This window comes from Salvelinus namaycush, chromosome 5 (genome assembly GCF_016432855.1).
Source record: "Salvelinus namaycush isolate Seneca chromosome 5, SaNama_1.0, whole genome shotgun sequence".
Taxonomy (NCBI): domain Eukaryota; kingdom Metazoa; phylum Chordata; class Actinopteri; order Salmoniformes; family Salmonidae; genus Salvelinus; species Salvelinus namaycush.
The window spans coordinates 60,121,613-60,139,612 of NC_052311.1; the positions used below are offsets into that span (position 1 = coordinate 60,121,613).

General features: G+C 42.8%; 1 protein-coding gene across 3 annotated transcripts; it reads left to right on the top strand.

Annotated features, from left to right (window-relative positions):
* Positions 1 to 419: 419 nt before the first annotated feature.
* Positions 420 to 17,355, top strand: LOC120048585 (zinc finger protein 91-like). 3 transcript variants are annotated; one of them, XM_038994671.1, is made up of 2 exons: positions 420 to 781; positions 15,138 to 17,355. In XM_038994671.1, the coding sequence occupies exons 1-2, from the start codon at positions 649 to 651 to the stop codon at positions 16,541 to 16,543; spliced, it is 1,539 nt and encodes a 512-aa protein (XP_038850599.1). In that variant the 5' UTR covers positions 420 to 648; the 3' UTR covers positions 16,544 to 17,355. The 3 variants fall into 3 exon arrangements, with proteins under 3 accessions (XP_038850599.1, XP_038850597.1, XP_038850598.1); XM_038994669.1 differs by lacking the exon at positions 15,138 to 17,355 and adding an exon at positions 3,265 to 9,028; XM_038994670.1 differs by lacking the exon at positions 15,138 to 17,355 and adding an exon at positions 3,225 to 9,028 and having other exon boundaries at positions 696 to 781.
* Positions 17,356 to 18,000: the final 645 nt, after the last annotated feature.

An 18,000-nucleotide genomic window follows, 5' to 3' on the forward strand; every position in this document is an offset into this window, starting at 1 on the left:
AAATGTTTTATATTGTCGTCTGTATTCAATAAAACATAATGACATTATCCTGCAATAATTAAAACAGTCTACCAAATTTATGTTTTCAACAAAAAAGCGTTAATATCCGTTACATTGCATGTAGAGAACTAACGGTTGGGTCTAATGGTGCTTTCAAGACGAATGAGAACTTGGGAAAACGAGGTTAAATCATGACGTCAGTGGTCGGAAAGTCGGAGCTCTAGAAAGAGGCCCGAGTTCCCGTTTTGTAATTTCGAGTTGGATGACCGTTCAAAACCGTTTTTCTCCGAGTTCCCATTTGTGTTGTTGAACCCAGTTCTCAGTTGTTTTGAACGCGTCATGATTAGCTGATGTTCTCGCGCCAGATCTGTGGCAAGGAAGTTGTCATTTGTCGTAATTTCCTAGGACGGAACCACTGCAGCAACAGTTCGGAGGTGAAGAGTAAGAGGCGCTCCGAACAGCATTCGAGGCCTCCATGTCATTGTTTATTCCGTGAAAGGAGTTTTATTTTTGCATGCATTAGACGAGCCCCCCCCTCTGAGAAAACTCAGGGGAATTTAAGTAATAGAGGCGGTAAACACTAAGAACGAAGATCCAAGTTGCAGTGGCCTAGTAACAGCAAACCAAGCACCACGCTGGGTGTTAGCTATGGAGGATGTCTCAGCTGTAACTATCAAAGACGAGGGAGGAGATGAACAGGAGTCGGAAGATGTCAGTGAACATTTAACCAAGAAGACCGAAAACAGCGCCCACAAGTCTGCCAAAGATGACAGTACCGATGGTAAGTGACCCCATCCTTTCACAATCATCTAAACATAGCTAACGTAACGTTAACTATTGCTACATCATGCTCAAATCCATGTTTGCTAGTTAGCTAATTAACGTAAGCGAACTATTCTAACATGATTATAGCTACGGGTGCAGTTAGTTAGGTAGCCATTGACCAGATAAGTCAATTTGTCCCATTTTATCTTGTTCACATTTCTTAGCTAGCAAAGTAGCTAACTAGTGGTGACTAAGAAGCTGTGCGTGTAGTCGGTGACGTTACTTAGGGTTGCTAGCTAGCACGGGTAAATAGTCGATCATCCGAATTACATTAATACTGTAATAGTTAAACGTCTACTCTTTGATCTTACGGTTTCTTCAATGTTACGTGAAATCCAATAGGCTGTCATATTGTGATAAATAATACTGGGGCATATTTATTACGCCTATTCTGTTGCAAAACGTTCCTTAAGCGGAATCGAACGAAACGGGACCTACCGCAATTTGTCTATTAGAAACTCGTTTTAGTTGCAAAATGAAACGTTTGGCTAATGATGTCGCCCCTGGACTAGCGTGATCACCTCCCCAATGTTTTGGAACTTCCCCGTAGGCCAGAGCCATCTAATTGTCCCCCACGATTAAATATTGGGTAGCTGCTGCCCAATAGGGAAGATACTGTATGTTGCAACTCAAGACCGTTTTGCGTTGCTGATTGGGCTGCATGACGAGTCGATAAGCCCGCGACCAGTGCACCTGTGTTGTATGGACATGCCTGCCGACCTGATACCTGACCGTGATACTCAGGAAGCGTCCTACTGGATATCATGGTCCGGTCGCCTGCGGTAGCTAACGCATGAAGAAACAGTACACCCGCCATCAGTCATTTTAATAAAAAAGACAATCGTCAGTTTTATAACTGAAACTGTACAATTTGTGTAAAACAGTGAAATGAGACTCATACTAATCCTCTGTCTTCAAAACAGAAGTACTCACGGTATGGTAGCTCAATCAATGCATGGTAGTTGTGGTAAGAAATGGAAGGGAATAAACACCGCTCAATCAAAACCGTCTAACCTATTAGCAGAGTGCTTTCGACACACCCACTCCTTTACACACCCACTCCTTTCCTTTCGGCACACCCACTCGCCCATACTCAGGTCGCCATATTGAGCTACATCTACCCACCTTTCAATTGGAAGGGGGGACTATGGATATGTCTGCGTTTGTACTTAATTTAGTCACACACGATTTTGTCTTAACTTGGGTGTATGATGCATCTTGCCATAGATGTGGCATTTACACAATTAAAATGATTGGCCCAAAGGGGGCACTATAGTAATCAGCTGAAATTCCAAACTTTGAACAAGCATATGTCCTGTTTGAGCTTGAATTGTCACTAATTGGCCCAAGTGCTGCGTCATTCATGGGGGGTGACATGTTTACTGTTTAAGATTAATAAGGCTTAAAGGGCTCTGTCCTAGGAGCTGAATAGGTGAATCTTTGATCATTTTATTCAATATATTTGGGTGAGATTCTCCTATTTGAGACCTGATGAAATGTTTGATATAGGTAACTTTATGGGTTTTCAATAGAGTAGACCTGAATTTGGCTCCATTCACCTCAAGGGAAGTCATACGATCCCAATTCTTTCTCTGTCCACAGGTCAGTAGTGAATAGGATAACTTGACTGATCTGAAAAGCGTGATGAACATTTAGGTTAAATCAAACTTTCCCAATACAGAAGTTAGGTTGAAAACATTTTTAAATTAGGCTGCTTCACACATTCATGTGTCTTTTTATAACAATTACATTTCAAAAGTATATTATCCACAATGAGTTGACTCTCCATCATTAGGGTGATATGCACTTTAGCAAATATGTTTATAATTGTCAAGTAAAATGTCTCTGTCAAAATATACGTCCATCCAAACAAAAGTTGTATCCGTTGCAAAAAATGTATCTTGCCGATAATATGTATCATTGTAATAAAATATGCTTAAGTCTTGTTTCTTTTTGACAGTAATGGAATTTTGGATGATGGTAACCGTTTATAATCGTTTGAATTTAAGACAAACATTTTCTCCTCTACTCCTGAGCTGTGCTGCTGCGGGGGTGTTGCCTAGGCAACCCAAGACTTGATTACTACAACACCTTGCTTTATCAGCAAGGAGCAACAAAGTTTCATTACGTTGTGACTAGTCCATGTTACCGCAGAAATGGACAAAATGCCAGCTGTCCTGTCTTCTGTCAGCTGTTCTTTCCACACCAAAAATAATGGTTATAACGGTTATTTTAATTTTCATGACTGTCTTCATCCATAATTGTTGGTTACACGATTATACGATAATTGTGCAAGCCCTAATTGTACATGGAGGCACATAGTCATTATCTGACATAAATATTCATTTGTGCTGTTTGTGTTATTGTTTGGTTTTCTTTTCTCTTTTCTTTGGCAACAGGAGTCGCCCTGACCTCCCATTTTCCCCTTTCTATTTTTAGGGGATGGGCTTTTCCGCTGTCTGGATTGTGGAGAAGCCTTTGGGGAGGAGGCGGCCTACCAGGAGCATCAACATGAGCACACCCATGATGGCCCAATAGTCTGCCTGGACTCTGACTCCCAGTTGGATGGCTTGCTTGTTTCAGAGAGTGGGGGCCAACGGACACTATGTTGCGCTCTTTGTGGGCGCAAATTTGCAGACTCAAGGGGTTTTTACTCACACCAGGTCAAACACCGTAATGAAGCCCTCAAGCAGTCAACTCCTGTTTTGCAATCAACTCCTGTGGCCCAGTCAACAGCTGGGCCCCAGTCAACTCATGATCAGAGCTTGGTGGTGGCTAAGCAGTATGTCTATGAATGTGAAGACTGTGGTAAATCCTATACTTCGATGGGCTCTTTCATCAGTCATACACGCTCACACAAGCAAGCTTCCAAATCAGTTTTCCATGAGCTGGCACACCTGAAAAAGAAGTCCTTTGAGTGTCAAACTTGTGGTCGCTGTTACTCCCGTTCATCAGCTCTTGATGCTCACCGCCGTTGTCATGAGGTCAAACTAATCCCAAAGTCCCGCAAAAGGGGTGCAGAGAAGCAACCACCCGCAGAGGAGCCTGCCAGTGCAACAGAGGACAGCAACAAAGCTTCTGAACAGACAGATAGGGCACAGGAAAATATGTTTGGGTGTTCATGTGGCAAAACATTTCGCGCCCAGTCTGGCCTGAAAACACACCAACGATTTAGCCACAATGAAAAATGTTCTCCTGAAAAGCTTAAGAGAAAACCCAAAAAATTTGACTGCAGTGAGTGTGAGAAGACCTTCAGTTCTTACGCCGGCATGCTCTGCCATCAACGCTATCATATGAAACGAGGTGGTAGTGGTGGCAAAAGGTTTCCATGTGAGGAGTGTGGCAAAGTCTTCACAACGCTCACATTCTACTACAAGCACCAGCGCTTGGCTCATACTGAAGAGACTCCAGCAAAGTCTTTCCTTCATCAGGTTTGCCAGCTCCAGAAGAAAGCGTTTGAGTGTCAGGAGTGTGGGCTCCGGTTTTCCAGGGCCTCGGCTCTCCAGTCCCATCGGCTTTGCCACAACGATGTTTTTGGACAGACTGAGAAAGAATCCCAGACACAAACACCCCCACTACCTCAACATAAGCTATTACTAGATAACAAGACAGAAACTGAAACATTTGCTTTAGGGGCCATTGTCTACCCACAGGACACCTCTCAGACCCTTGTGACTGAGAGAGACCCCTGTTTCTGTGAAACTGATGGGGATGCAGAGGCTGATGGAACTGATGATGTCAATGTAGAGGTGATCAGTATAAGTGCCTCAGATGGCTCTGTAAGGGATGAAGAAGAGTCACTACAAGAACTCAACCCTGATCTTGAATTACTGTGTGAATCAGACCAGGATGGAAAAGAGGAGATGGATGCTGTGTTGTGTCCAACGGAGTACATCTCTAGTACACTTAAGTCTAAACCAGAGATTGATCTGAAAATTATACAAATTGACTTTCCGCCATTTGCAGGTGAAGGAGCTCAAACGGAGAAGGTTCAGGGACAAGACCCACCTAAAAGATTTAACTGTCCTGAGTGTTACCGCTGGTTTACCAGTGTTGCATCTTTGCGCTCTCACAAACTGTGGCACAGAGTAGATGGCAAAAAACTATGGAATCCTGAAAATGATATTTTCAAGTGCGATGTTTGTGGGTTTGACACGACACATCGCAAAACGTACCACAATCACATGCGAAAACACGATGGCCGAAAACCCCACAAGAGTGTATTTTACCAGCTTGCCGGACTACAGAAGAATAGCTTCAAATGTGAGGTGTGTGGAAAGTGTTTCTCACGCATGTCTGCTCTACACTCTCATCAGCAACAGCATCCAAAAAGCAAAGCTCATCCATGTCCAGATTGTGAGAAGACTTACTCTAATGCCAGTAGTTTGTACAACCACTGCAAAAGCTGCCACGCTCAAACCCCCACCCAAGATGAAGTATCAGACACTAAAAGTGAAGTGTTTAATCCAAAGACTTTATTAGGCCCAAAGGTTTATTATTGCGAGCGATGTGGGAAGGGCTTCTGGTCTTTGGGTGCTTACGCTCACCACAAGCAGAATCAAGCTCAGTGTGCACATTTAAAGGAGAAGAATGAGCCAACAGTGTCTTCACATTCTGTCAATGGCCCTCCACATGTTCGTGGTAAAGTTGCCTGCCCTGTATGCGGAAAGAAATTTCGTCACCAAGGCATTATGAAATCTCATATGAGGAAGCACGAGAATGGGAATCATAGATGTGAACTTTGTAGCAAGTCTTTTCGCATGTTCTCAAGCCTCCTCAGGCACCAGGTTGTACATAATGCTCAAATCGTCCCGCCTCCTATCAAGTCTTTTCAACATCAGGTAGAACAAGTGACGAAGAATGCATACAGCTGCCCTGATTGTGGAAAACTGTTTTCACGAGCCAAGGCACTTAAATTCCACATGAAGAGCCATGGTTATGAGACCGACTACTCTGCCTCATCGCCTAAATCTGCTCTTGAGCTAGAGGGGCTGAAGTGTTCAACATGCCTTTCCCATTTCAGCAACAAATCCTCATTGCACACCCACCAAAAACAGTGTGGCAAGATAAAGACGGTCAGTAAAAGCTACAAGGAGGATGTTGCCCAACATGACACAGTTCCTAAAGCGAAGAAGCTCAAATGTCCCTCCTGCCCTTCTCTTTTCAACAATTTACTGTCATTGCAGTATCATCGAAAAGAATGTGGCAAGCCGAGGGCAATTGGAGGCTTGGATGCCAAAGTGAAAGGAGGTTTAGAGAAGGTGACAACGTGCATTGTCAAAGACCTTGTGAAAACAACTCGGTCAAACAACTCGGGCACTGAGAAAATTACTAAATCTGTTACTGAGAAGGAACGTGGTGAACAAAAGGAGAACAGTGAGTCCCAAACCTTGAAAGCTGCCACAATCAACACAACTGATTTGAAATACAAATGTAAAGAGTGTGAGAGAAGCTTTGCTGTTGTAGGAGCACTGAATTTCCATAAAAGGATTCATGTTCTGGGTCACAAGTCTAAAGTAAAACCAAAGCTGAAATTTAAAGTGGCCGCAAGCCCTGAAGAACCCAAGCAATCCAAAAAGGCAGAGCAAACAACTAAAGGCCAATTCTGTTGTCCAGAATGCGGAAGACGTTTTATCTCCAATGCAGCCCTTGGCACTCACAGACGATGGCACACAGATAAGAAGTTTGCTGGGTCACTGATAAAAGATGACAATACAAATTCTGTTGGGCACAAGTCAGTGGATGAGGGACCTTTTCAGTGCAACAAGTGTGGTAAGGGCTTCTTTTACCTGTGTGTTCTCCGTCGACACCAGTTGTATTATCCGCCATGTCAGACCAAAGCCGAACCAGAGCCTGCAGCTGACACCAGCATGGAAGGCAACCGCAAACCCTCACACGCTGAATTTGCATGTCCAGAATGTAACAAAACTTTTGTCAAGGGCTCACTTTTAGCAGCTCACTATGAAAGTGAGCATAACAAACCCATTGAGACTGCAGATCTTCAGGGGGACCAGTCCATGACCATGTCCATTGAAGAGGTCCCGGAGCAACCTGCCACGTCACACAGCCAGTCTGAAGTCATTCCATTAAAGAAGCCAAAGCTTAAATCAAATCTTCACCATTGTCCTCATTGTGATATGAGCTTCTTGAAGGTTCGAGGCTTGCGTGCCCACAAATGGCAGGCCCACTCCCAGGGCAAGAAGGTTAAGAGCAAGGGCACTTTGGCTGAGAGCAGGGACTCTGTTGCCATTAACACCTTGGCTACCAAGGAAAATGAACTGGTTAATGAGAGTAAGGACTTAGTTACAGAAAACAAAGGCACTGTTCTCAAAACCGAACACTTTGTTACAAAGAGTAAGAATGCTGTTGGCAGAAGGAAGAAAAGTCGACCGGGTTTCAAATCCATCCCTTGCGTTGACTGTGGGAAGAGATACAGTTCTTCTGGGGCACTCTATAATCACAAGAAGATCTGTGGAGTGCTCAAGCAGGAAGTTAATCCAGGAATGGCAGAAGTAGTGGAAGAGGAACCCTCTCCACCAACCCGCCTCTATGAGCAGACAATCAAATGCCTCTTCAAATGTGACAAGTGTGGAAAAGCTTTCCCAACTGAAGAGCAATTAAGAGCCCACAAGGACTTGGAAAAGAGCCGACCTCACTCTTGCGCCCTGTGCTGCCGTGGATATTGGACTGAGACTCAGTTGCAACAGCACCTGGCCTGGCACGACGATGTCCGCCGGCGACTACCAACAGAGCTTCGTTACAGACTCAGTGCTTCTGTAAGCACAGGGCCCGCTAAACTCAATGTCCCTCTGCCTGATTTGAAGGCGAAGTCATCCCTCAAGCCACTACCTACACCCCCCTCCCGGCCACAGAATAGCCACAAGTGCCAGCACTGTGGAAAAGCGTTTTTATCTCCAGGTGCTCTGCATAAACACGAGGCTCAACACGACAGCGATGGCTCCTACCGTTGCTCCCTTTGTCCCCAGACCTTCAGTGAGATTCGGGACCTCATTGATCATCACCAGGAATGTATGGGTGATGACAAAGGGCAGAGAGATCCCTACACTGCTGTCTCCTCAAGAGACACCGATGGCCTTACTTGCATAGAATGTGGAATGCGTTTCAGTCGAGAGTTGGAGTTGCACCAGCACTACATTGAACATGCTCGTGGAGCATATTAGATTAACAATGGAACTAATACAAGTCAGGAGATAATAGAAGTGGAATTGTACTTTTTCATGCACTTATGCACCTCTTTCTACTAAAGTTCAATTTCCAAGGTGGACATTTTTTTTTCTCCAGGGTATTTTCAAGGACTAAGTGTCTAAGAGACTTGGTAAATTTGACTATTCTAATTATATCTATAGAATGCTGTTAACATTATTTCAAATATATCCACTAAGTGCTTCTTTAGCTCTTGACATCATTATTTTATCGTTCTCAGGCTTTATTTCACACTGGATCTGTACATAAATGTAAAAATGTCTAAAGAAAAACTCATTTTATCAGTTCCACTGATTTGAAATGTGTCCTCTTGGTGTAGTTATAGAGAAAGAGAAAGTTAGGTAACTGCGGTTTCATTTAGAAAATGGTGCTGTTTCTCCATGCCGAGAAATGATTACATCCTGTAAAGTACAGCGATTTGTCTGTCAAGGTAGGCACTAATTTAAGTTTGTTTTGCTTGACTTAGTATGCAAGGGGAGAACGTGAGTCACCCACTTTCAGTAACATGCACTTGACTTTCTTTTGAGAAATTAACCAAGTTCTGGCTTTAACCTGTCTATATAAGATGGATGTTTATAGTATTATTAGTACCTATTTTTGTCTGTTTTCTTTTGCAAAATATTACCACACTAACATTGTATAATTTATAATTAGAAAATTGAATGTTTTCCTGGATTTCACTACCAAAGTTCCCAAATACTAACAGTTGATTGTTACTTTTCTTTTACTTTCCTGTGTTGTGTAAACATTTATCTATCGTAATGAGTTTGATTTAACAAACAGATTTAGCATTTGTTCATGGAGTTATGTTCCTTGTTGATTTAAATGAAACCTTAAAGTTTTTAGACTATTGCTAATCTTTTGAAGTCATTGCCTTTATGATAACTAATTTCAATGTAACCTTTTCCTTGTACCTTTAAACTACTACTGGTGTCTTATTAATGCAGACATGAAGAGTTTTAGTAAATGGTTAAAACTAGTTAAGTTTCCTGTGTGGTTCATTGTGTTGACTGAGTTACTGGTGTTAATGGACCTTGAAGCTTAACTCAAAAGATTCTAGTGGGTTTTCAGTCATGACGCGTCATGTTTACCGTTGATTGGAAATGGTTGAGAAACATATTATAGATGTTAAAACTTAAAGCTGCAATATGTATAGTGCATTCTGAAAATATTCAGACCCCTTTTTCCACATTTTGTTACATTACAGCCATGTCCTAAAATTGACTAAATCATTTTTTCCCTCATTAATCTACACACAATACCCCATAATAATAATGCTAATTAATAATAAATAAAATAAAAAACAGAAATCACATTTACATAAGTATTCAGACCCTTTACTAAGTACTTTGTTGAAGCACCTTTTGGCAGCGATTACAGCCTCAAGGCTTCTTGGGTATGACGCTACAAGCTTGGCACATCTCTATTTGGGGAGTTTCTCCCATTCTTCTCTGCAGATCCTCTCAAGCTCTCAGGTTGGATGGGGAGCGTCGCTATATTTAGGTCTCTCCAGAGATGTTCAAGTCCGGGCTCTGGCTGGGCCTCTCAAGAACATTCAGAGACTTGTCCCGAAGCCACTCCTGCATTGTCTTGGCTGTGTGCTTAGGGTCATTGTCCTGTTGGAAGGTGAACCTTCGCTCCAGTCTGAGGTCTGGAGCAGGTTTTCAACAATGATCTCTGTATTTTTCTTTGTTCATCTTTCCCTTGATCCTGACTATTCTCTCAGTCCCTGCTGCTGAAAAACATCCCCACAGCATGATGCTGCCACCACCATGTTTCACCGTAGGGATGGTGCTAGGTTTCCTCCATGTGTCGCTTGGCATTCAGGCCAAAGAGTTCAATCTTGGTTTCATCAGACCAGAGAATCTTGTTTCTCATGGACAGAGTCCTTTAGGTGCCTTTTGGCAAACTCCAAGCAGGCTGTCATGTGTGTTTTTGCTAAGGCGTGGCTTCCATCTGGCCTCTACCATAAAGGCCTGATTGGTGGAGGGCTGCAGAGATGGTTGTCCTGGAAGATTCTCCCATCTCCACAGAGGAACTCTAGAGTAACAATCGGGTTCTTGGTGACCTCCCTGACCAAGGCCGTTTTTTCTTTTTTTGTACCCTTCCCCAGATCAGTGCCTCAACACAATCTTGTCTCGGAGCTCTACGAAGAATTCCTTCGACCTCTACCTGTTTTTTGCTCTGACATGCATTGTCAACTGTGAGACCTTACATAGACAGGTGTGTGTGTGTGCCTTTCCAAATTATATCCAATCAATTGAATTTACCACAGGTGGACTCAAGGATTATCAATGGAGACAGGATGCACCTGAGCTCAATTTCAAGTCTCATAGCAAAGTGTCTGAATACTTATGTAAATAAGGTATTTCTGTTTTATTTATTTTTTATTTTTGCACGTCTAAGAAGCGGTAGATACGTTAATGTGCGCTATTTCTATGCTTTCCGTTAAGTTTAGTTTTTGTCTTTTACTTTCAGTTTTGTACACCAGCTGAAAATACAGTATTTTTGGTTATGGCAAAGATATTTCACAGCAGTTTAGATGTTACAATGATTCTCTACACTAAACTTGCTTGTTTTGTCACAAACTGAAATTAGTTGAACTAGTTTAGAAACCAGGAAATGGCTGGGGGATTTCTGCGTAGTGCATCTTTTAAATTGTTTCACACTTTCAAATGATAACCTACGCAGTAGTAGGTACACTTCTTTCATACAGTTACAAAAGTATTGGGACAGGAATTTTTTGGGGGGGATAATCCTGAATGAATCATGAGTAATGAGCGAGAAAGCTAGACTCGCATATCACCCGGCTGTGATTGGGAGTCCCATAGGGCGGCGCACAATTGTCCCAGCATCGTCTGGTTTTGGCCGGGGTAGGCCGTCATTGTAAATAAGAATTTGTTTTTAACTGACTTTCCAAGTTAAATAAAAAATGTAATACCCCCAAGACATGCTAACCTCTCACCATTACAGTAACAGGGGAGGTTAGAATGTTTTGGGGGGCATGATATTTGTGCGTCTAACTTTATCACTCATCTATATTCACAATTCATTCAGGATTATCTGTAATCATGGAAGAATCCACGTTAATGTAGAAGTGTTTCGAAACATTCTTATTTACAGTAAACGTGAATCCAAAATGACACAATGCATTATTTATCATTTAATTTCTATTGGGCACAAAATGATCTGAAACAACCAAAACAAACAGCAAATGCATCCAACAAATTTGTAGAGTCACAAACTTGATGTAGTCATTGCGTGAAAGGGAATATGGGACCAAGTACTTACATTTTGTTATACACCTACAGTGCCAGTCAAAGGTTTGGACACCTACTCATTCAAGGGTTTTTCTTTATTTAGACTATTTTCTACATTGTAGAATAATAGGGAAGATATCAAAACTATGAAATAACACATGGAATCATTAACTAAGCAAAAAAGTGTTAAACAAATCCAAATATACTTTATATATAAGATAATTCAAGTAGCCAACCTTTGCCTTGATGACAGCTTTGCACACTCTTGGCATTCTCTAAACCAGCTTCACCTGGAATGCTTTTCCAACAGTCTTGAAGGAGTTCCCACTTATGCAGCACTTGTTGGCTGCGTTTCCTTCACTCTGCAGTCCAACTCATCCCAAAACATCTCAATTGGGTTGAGGTTGGGTAATTGTGGAGGCCAGGTCATCTGATGCAGCACTCCATCACTCTCCTCCTTGGTCAAATAGCCCTTTCACAACCTGGAGATGTGTTGGGTCATTGACCTGTTGAAAAACATTATATTCTCACTAAGAGCAAACCAGATGGGATGGCGTTTCGCTGCAGAATGCTGTGGTAGCCATGTTGGTTAAGTGTGCCTTGGATTCTAAATAAATCACTGACAGTGTCACCAGCAAAGCACCATCACACCTCCTCCTCCATGCTTCACGGTGGGAACCACACATGCGGAGATCATCCGTTCACCTACTCTGCGTCTCACAAAGACACGGCGGTTGGAACCAAAAATCTCAAATTGGGACTAATCAGACCAAAGGACAGATTTCCACCGGTCTAATGTCCATTGCTCATATTTCTTGGCCCAAGCAAGTCTCTAATTCTTATTGCTGTCCTTTAGTAGTTTCCTTGCAGCAATTTGACCATGAACGAGTCACGCAGTCTCCTCTGAACAATTGATGTTGAGATGTGCATTTATTTGGGCTGCAATTTCTGAGACTGGTAACTCTGCTGCAGAGGATAAGTTCATTAAAGGTAACTCTGGGTCTCCCTTTCCTGTGGCGGTCCTCATGAGAGCCAGTTTCATCATAGCGCTTGATGGTTTTTGCGACTGCACTTGAAGAAACTTTTACATTTCTTGAAATGTTCTGCTTTGACTGACCTTCATGTCTTAAAGTAATTATGGACTTTCCTTTCTCTTTGCTTATTTGAGCTGTTCTTGCCATAATATGGACTTGGTCTTTTACCAAATAGGGCTATCTTCTGTATACCACCCCCACCCTGTCACAACACAACTGATTGGCTCAAACGCATTAAAGAATGAAAGAAATTCCACAAATGAACTTTTAACAAGGCACACCTGTTAATTGAAATGCATTCCAGGTTAACTACCTCATGAAGCTGGTTGAGGGAATGCCAAGAGTGTACAAAGCTGTCAAGGCAAAGGGTGGCTACTTTGAAGAATATAAAACATTTTGATTTGTTTAATACTTTTTTGGGTTCTACATGATTCCATATGTTATTTCATAGTTTTGTTGTCTTTGCTATTATTCTACAAAATAGTAAAAATAAAGAAAAACCCTTGAATGAGTAGGTGTGTCCAAACTTTTGACTGGTACTGTATGTGTCTCCATACTTTTGGTCCCCCCATTTTAGGGTACCATGTACAAAAAGTGCTGTTATTTCTAAATGGTTCACCAGATATGGATGAAAATACCCTCAAATTAAAGCAGTCTGCACTTTAACCTCAGGCATTGCACACTACATCAAATTGTATTGGTCACATACACATATATTTAGCAGATGTTATTGCCGGTGTAGTGAAATGCTTGTGGACACCTGCTCGTAGAACATCTCATTCCAAAATCATGGGTATTCATAACAGCCTCCACTCTAATGGGAAGGATTTTCACTAGATGTTGGGACATGCTTCCATTCAGCCACAAGCATTAGTGAGGTCAGACACTGATTTTGGGCGATTAAGCCTGGCTTGCAGTCCACGTTCCAATTCATCCCAAAGGTGTTCGATGGGGTTGAGGTCAAGGCTCTGTGCAGGCCAGTCAAGTTCTTCCACACCGATCTCAACAAACTATGTGTAGACCTCGCTTTGTGCACAGGGGAATTGTCATGCTGAAACAGGAAATGGGCTTCCCCCAAACTGTTGCCACAAAGTTGGAAGCACAGAATTATCTAGAATGTCATTGTGTGCTGTAGCGTTGATTTCCCTTCACTGGAACCAAGGGGCCTAGCCCGAACCATGAAAAACAGCCCCAGACCATTATTCCTCCTCCACCAAACTTTACAGTTTGCACTATGCATTGGGGCACGTAGCAATCGCCTGGCATCCACCAAACCCAGATTCGTCTGTCGGACTGCCAGATGGTGAAGCGGGATTCATCACTCCAGAGAACGCGTTTCCACTGCTCCAGAGTCCAATGGAGGCAAGCTTTACACCACTCCAGCCGACGCTTGGCATTGCGTATGGTGATCTTAGGCTTGTGTGCAGCTGCTCGGCTATGGAAACCCATTTCATGAAGCTCCCGGCGAACAGTTATTGTGCTGACGTTGCTTTTAGAACCATTTGGAACTCGGTAGTGAGTTTCGCAACCAACGACAGACGATTTTTACCCGCTTCAGCACTCTGCGGTTCCCTTCTGTGATTTTGTGTGGCCTACCACTTCGCAGCTGAGCCGTTGTGGTTCCTAGATGTTTGCACTTCACAATAACAGCACTTAGTTGACCAGGGCAGAAATTTGACAAACTGACTTGTTGGAAAGATGGCATCCTATGACGGTGCCACGTTGAAAGTCACTGAGCTCTTCTGTAAGGCCATTCTACTGCCGATGTTTGTTTGTCTACTCTATGGAGATTGCATGGCTGTGTGCTCAATTGTATACACCTGTCAGCAACGGGTGTGGCTGAAATAGCCAAATCCACTCATTTGAAAAGGTGTCTCCAAACTTTATCATTTCAAGTCCAAAGTGCTGGAGTGGAGAGCCAAAACAACGCGTCACACTCCCAATACTTTTGTAGCTCACTCTATATGTTGGGGTACACCCCCAAGTGGTGTGTGTTTGTATTATGTAATCAGTCTTGCAGTGTATTCTAATTAAGTATATATCCAATCATGTTAGTTATTAATCAGCCTAAATATAGAATATTTTGAGGTGACAAGGAGTGTGATTGAGCGTATTGATCCTAGCAGTGGAGAGAACAACTACATACTGTACGTTTTTGAATTTTACTGGTGCACTTAAAGTTGCAATATGCACCTTTTTGGGAGACCCGACCGAAATCACATAGAAATGTGAGTTAAAGAGCTGTCATTCTCATTGAAAGCAAGTCTAAGAGGCGGTAGATATGTTCTGTGTGCTATTTCTATGCTTCCTGTTCTTAAGCTTTGTTTTTGCGTCTTACTTTCGGCTTTGTATACCAGCTTCAAACAGCTGAAAATACAATATTTCTGGTTCTTGAAAAGGTATTTCACAGTGGTTTAGATGTTACAATGATTCTATACACTATACATAGCTTATTTTGCCACACACTGAAATTAGACAAACTATTAGAATTTTAGCAACCAGGAAATGGCAGAGCGATTTCTGCATGTTGCACCTTTTTAAAACACTATATGGTTGTGCTGTGCCTATGCTAAAATGTGTCAATAGGTGTAAACATCTTGGTTGTGAAAAATATGCCCCTTCATCCTAAATTCCACGGTGATGCTGCTGATAGTTTGGCAATTCAATCTGAGATAAACTATCTTCACAAAAGGATTTAAACAAGTTCAAATAAATTGTTGAAAGTTTAGCAAAATTACAGGAATATCATGGGACTATATTGTCCTAATTTATGCTCCCTTTCTCTCCTCCACAGTGAAACTAGCCAGTATGAGGTGTCAGGACTGTGGACAGCAGTTCACTCGCTGGGAGGCCTTCAAGACTCACCTGCGCAAGCATGTCCTGGAGGAGGCGATGGCAGAGGAGGAGGAACGAAGGCAGGGCATTAAGAGATCTCTGGAGATGAACGGGAGCAATGGCAATGTGGAGTCGGCAGCACCTGAGAAAAAGCAGAAAAATTATGACGATTGTGATTACGAAGAGAACAGTGATGTAGACGTGGAAGGTGATGAAGAAGACGAAGAGTTCTTTGACAGTTCCTGGCAGGTCAGACCATCAGAGATCGTCACAGTTCGTCCGCGCGTCGCCATGCTGTCTGAGGAGGAGAAGCCAGTCTTCAGCAGCTCCCACAGGGTCTACGCATGCTCCATCTGTGGGAAGGTCTACTCCTACCTCGAGTCGTTTAGAAATCACCAGAAGACGCATGAAAAAGAAGAAAAAAAACAACCCACAGAGAACAAGTGCCCGGACTGTGGGAAGGTCTTTGCTCGCCCATCCCTTCTGGTGACTCACTTGAAAGTGCACAGGCCTCCCGTGTCGATGGAACCCTCCACTCTGAAGTGCGATCAGTGTGTAAAAAACTTCAATTCCCTGCAGACGTATTTGATCCACATGGACCTGCACAAGCAGAAGCCCTTCTGGTGCCTGGCCTGTGCTAAGGGCTTTAGGGATGAGCTCTCTCTGGACAAACACCTGCAGGGCCACAACCTGAGGCGCCACAAGTGTGACCTCTGTGAAAAGTCTTTCCGCGTGCCCGCTGAGCTCCGCTACCACTACAATACTCACACCGGCGCCAAGCCCTACAAATGCACGCTCTGCAAGAAGAACTTCTCCCAGCTGGGCAACCTCATCACGCATCGGAAGAAGCACGTAGGGGTCTACCTCGGGGCCAGCAAGACGCCACTGGGACCCAGGAACCACCTGTTTGCTGGGAGGAGAAGGGTGACAGAGATGAAGAGGCTGGTGTTCACAGGGATGGGTAGCACAGAGGAGGCGGAGGTGATAGATATGCTTCAGGAACATCAAGAGGAGGAGGAGGAGGATATTGAGGTGGGTGAGGAGGAATCTGGATCAGTAGAGTCGGGGTCTGAGTCTAGTTCTGAAGATTCTGGCGCTGAGGAGTCGTCGTCGGGATCGTCTAAATCAGATTCATCAGACTCTTCTGGATCTGATTCCTCTGACGACTCTGATTCCTCTGGATCGGGAGTGGAGGAGGAGGAGCAAGAGGGGAAAGAAGAGACAGCATTGGAAGCACATGTGGCGGTGCAACAGAAAAGACCTAAAGAATGGGAGTGTTTTGAATGTGGTGAAGGGTTTGATCAAGAGTCAGCGTTGCACCTGCACTATATGAAACACGCCAGTGGGGAGCTGCCAGTACAATGACGGCCCAGTACATGGTGAGATTAGCTGTGAAAAGAGTGGTGAGTTGGGCACTGTTCAATGTATTTCTACTACTTCAGAGTAGAGTCACTGCTGATCCCTTGAATTGAAGAACACTGAAGACAATTCCTAATGATTCCTCTCCCAATTGTTGATCACCAGTATGACTTATTTTTGTCCTTTTTTCTGCCCTGTTTTTTTTCTGGCCCCGAGTTTAAATGTTTTGAAGTGTGGGTTGAATGGGTGAATTTAGTTGTATGAGTTGAAGGCCATGAGGAAGTTAGCTTTTTTTTTCTTGCTACTTTGTCTTTACATTTAGATTAGTTTGAAACAATCTAAATGTTTTTGTGCCTTTTTGGTAAGAAAGGTGTATTGCCAATTTTTTTGTAGACTCAGATTTCTAGAATTTAAATTCTTCAACTGTGCTTATCTATACATAATATTGATAGAAGACAAGGCAGATTGAGGTTAGTTTTTCACACCCATTTTCAATCCGAGAGATCTTTTATTTTTGTATTTACACCGACCATATAGCTAATTGTAATTTGATAAAACTGTGATTAGATTTAGTGTTGCCGGGTTCCCTGAAATGTAATCTAAAAACAGCTTGCTTTCTTCAATTTGATTCAATCATGTCTATTTCTATCATGTTTTTCATTATGGAATCTAGCATTCTTTTGAAGTAAACTTGGGTGTTTTATTTGTCAGTAATGGGAAGACATTGTCTGAATTATTTCATATATATATAGTACCAGTCAAAAGTTTTGACATCTACTCATTCCAAGGTTTCTTTATTTTTACTATTTTCTACATTGTAGAATAATAGTGAAGACATCAAAACTATGAAATAACACATATGGAATCATGTAGTAATCAAAAAAGTGTTAAACCAATCAAAATATATTTTATATTTGAGATTGTTCAAAATAGCCAACCTTTGCCTTGATGACAGCTTTGCGCACTCTTGTTTTTCTCTCAACCAGCTTCACCTGGAATGCTTTTCCAACAGTCTTGGAGTTCCCACATATGCTGAGCACTTGTTGGCTGCTTTTCCTTCACTCTGCGGTCTAACTCATCCCAAAACATCTCAATTGTGTTGAGGTCAGGTGATTGTGGAGGCCAGGTCATCTGATGAAGCACTCCATCACTCTCCTTCTTGGTCAGCCTGGAGATGTTGTGTCATTGTCCTGTTGAAAAACATGATAGTCCCACTAAACACAAACCAGATTGGATGGCGTATCGCTGCAGAATGCTGTGGTAGCCATGTTGGTTAAGTGTGCCTTGGATTCTAAATAAATCACTGACAGTGTCACCAGCAAAGCACCATCACACCTCCTCCTCCATGCTTCACGGTGGGAACCACACATGCGGAGATCATCCGTTCACCTACTCTGCATCTCACAAAGACATGGCGGTTGGAACCAAAAATCTCAAATTGGGACTAATCAGACCAAAGGACA